Source organism: Microtus ochrogaster (genome assembly GCF_000317375.1).
Source record: "Microtus ochrogaster isolate Prairie Vole_2 chromosome 6 unlocalized genomic scaffold, MicOch1.0 chr6_random_2, whole genome shotgun sequence".
NCBI classification, from domain to species: Eukaryota; Metazoa; Chordata; class Mammalia; order Rodentia; family Cricetidae; genus Microtus; species Microtus ochrogaster.
This window is the reverse complement of record NW_004949095.1, coordinates 8,405,912-8,408,343: the sequence shown is the minus strand read 5'-3', so window position 1 is coordinate 8,408,343 and position 2,432 is coordinate 8,405,912. Positions and strand designations below refer to the sequence as shown.

Genomic DNA, 2,432 nt, shown 5'->3' with positions numbered 1-2,432 from the left:
TCATTGGTTAAGTAATAAACAAACTGCTTGGCTGGCCCTCATAGGTTAAAACATAGGTGGGAGGAGTAAACAGAACAGAATGCTGGGAGGAAGAGGAAGTGAGCTCAGACTCGACAGCTCTAGTCTTGGGGGCAGACGCCTCAGAGAGACGCCATGCTCTCCCATCTCCAGGGCGGACGCGAGAGCTCTGCTCTCTGAGACACACACAATGAAACTCCGACCCAGGATGGACGTAGGCTAGAATCTCCCTGGTAAGCCACCTCGTGGGCTGCACTAGAAATGGGCTAGTCCAGGTGTGAGAGTTAGCCGAGAAGAGGCTAGATAGAAATGGGCCAAACAGTGTTTAAAGGAATACAGTGTCCGTGTAATTATTTTGGGGCATAAGCTAGCCAAGCAGCTGGGGTGCTGGGGATGCAGCCCCGCCGCTCCTATTACTACAGACCAATTATCTTTTATATTCAAATCTGAAAGACAAGACTAATTAATTGGCAACTATGGGAGAAGGAACAAAACTACAGCTTACTAACCTAAAGAAATAACCATTGCTAAATGATGTGACTGTGCTTATAATTCTAAGTTTGAAATGTTTCATATTAAAAAGAAAAATACCTATAGCAGAGGTCTATACATTTAAAAAGCATCTATGAAACAAGAATCTTAAACTGCATTTAAAAAATATTACAATGTACAGAGGAAAAAAGTTGTGGTACTTGTAAAGGCCAATTTGAACAGTCTAAACAACTCAATTCTCCACTTCCCATACAACATTACCCTACCAATGAGAAAGTGAGAAAGTTGAACTAACACATTTCAGGAGCCTCCTAAGGATAAACGTGCTGCATATCTACTTTGGTGGTAATCAAGCTCATACATTAGAAAAAATGCAATTTACTGAATAAGGGCCATATCATTTAAAAGTGTTGACAATTCTTTTATTAGAATATTTGAAAACAGAAAATTGAATTTTTCCACTTCTGATTTAAATTTGCATAAATTATATATTAATAAAAAATTCAGAATAACATATTCATGCAATCCAAACAGACTGTTTAATGAAAAAGATACTAGACAGGACAAAATGAAAATAATGTTTCTGAAAAGATGTCTTCTTGAAATACTAGTAGCAGAATTTAATAGTTTTTATAGTTTAGATAATTCCAAGAGAAATTATGGCATGTTTAGAAATACCAGAAAGCAGTTAAAGATCTTTTTCATTACTAAGAATACAGGGCTTGGGTGCAGAAAAGAAACACTAATGATTCAGTCCTAAGCATTAAGTGATGCTGTCTTCTGAGAACACAGGTCATTTTTCCACTGCAAACTACCATGACGTGTCTTTGCAAAAAGTTTCTTTAAAAATATAATTTCACTTACCACAAGCTATATAATCTCCATTGGAAGCAAGTCCTACGAAGTTTTTTTCATTAATATGACCCTTGAAGGAACGCAGACAGTATGGTTTCCCCACATTCCACAGTTTTAGTTGGCTGTCTGTTGAGCTAAGATAAACACAAAGAGGACTAAATTTTAGATTTCATAGTATGAAACTCATCACCATTAGTAATTAAAAAGCAATCCAGTTTTGTGGTTAAGAATGCAGACTTTGGTGCCAGTGTGTCTGAGTCTTATGTTCTCATTGGCCAATGTTTTAACAGGTAAATATGATATATAATTATCTACTTTATAAAATTAAATGGGCCTGGACCCAACACTGTGAAAACCAAATTCATCTAACATGCTTTCAATAATGCCTGGGTAAACAGGAAATAGCATTGTCACACTATTAATAAATAATGAGTCTTTGCACTCAGAGATGTGCTCCATTTTGGGAAGACCCTCATTTTTCTTGTTACTGGTATACTAGACATAAACTTTTCATGCAATTCCTATATGTGAGAGATACGAATGGAAAGCACACAATGTAGTTTATTTTGCTGACAGAATATATAGATCTCATTGCTTACCCAAAACTCTTTTTGTTTTTTCTAAAACCCACTGGTAATTCTAATAGACAAATTTAGGACTCATACTATTTTGCAAACTGCTTTCTTATATTGAATTGCTTGCTTTAAACTTTTTGTATACTTTTTTAAGGGAATGTATCAATATTTATTAAGGACTACATAATTAAATCATTTTGAGCAGGACACTATGGTACACCTTTTCCATATATTATTTAAAGATTTAAAAACTTGGTGCTGCTATTAGCCCCATTTTGAAGATGAGGAAATTGAGGTTCAGAAGGTTACAACTGTATATAGACAAGATTCAAACCATTTGATTTGAGCTCCTGAGAACTACTGAGAACTCAAGAACAATGGCAATGGGTTTTTGATCCTACTGCACGTGCTGGCTCTGGGGGAGCTTGGGCAGTTTGGATGCTCAACTTACTGAACCTGGATGGAGGTGGGCGGTCCTTGGACTTCCCACAG

General features: G+C 36.5%; 1 protein-coding gene across 4 annotated transcripts in view; it reads right to left on the bottom strand.

Annotated features, from left to right (window-relative positions):
• Positions 1 to 2,432, bottom strand: part of Cop1 (COP1, E3 ubiquitin ligase) — a 139,842-nt gene that overhangs the window by 41,919 nt on the left and 95,491 nt on the right. For all 4 annotated transcript variants that reach the window (XM_026787619.1, XM_026787620.1, XM_026787621.1 and 1 more), the window contains one exon: positions 1,375 to 1,499. In XM_026787619.1, coding sequence (XP_026643420.1) covers positions 1,375 to 1,499 — 125 coding nt within the window. The remainder of the gene's footprint in view (positions 1 to 1,374; positions 1,500 to 2,432) is intronic.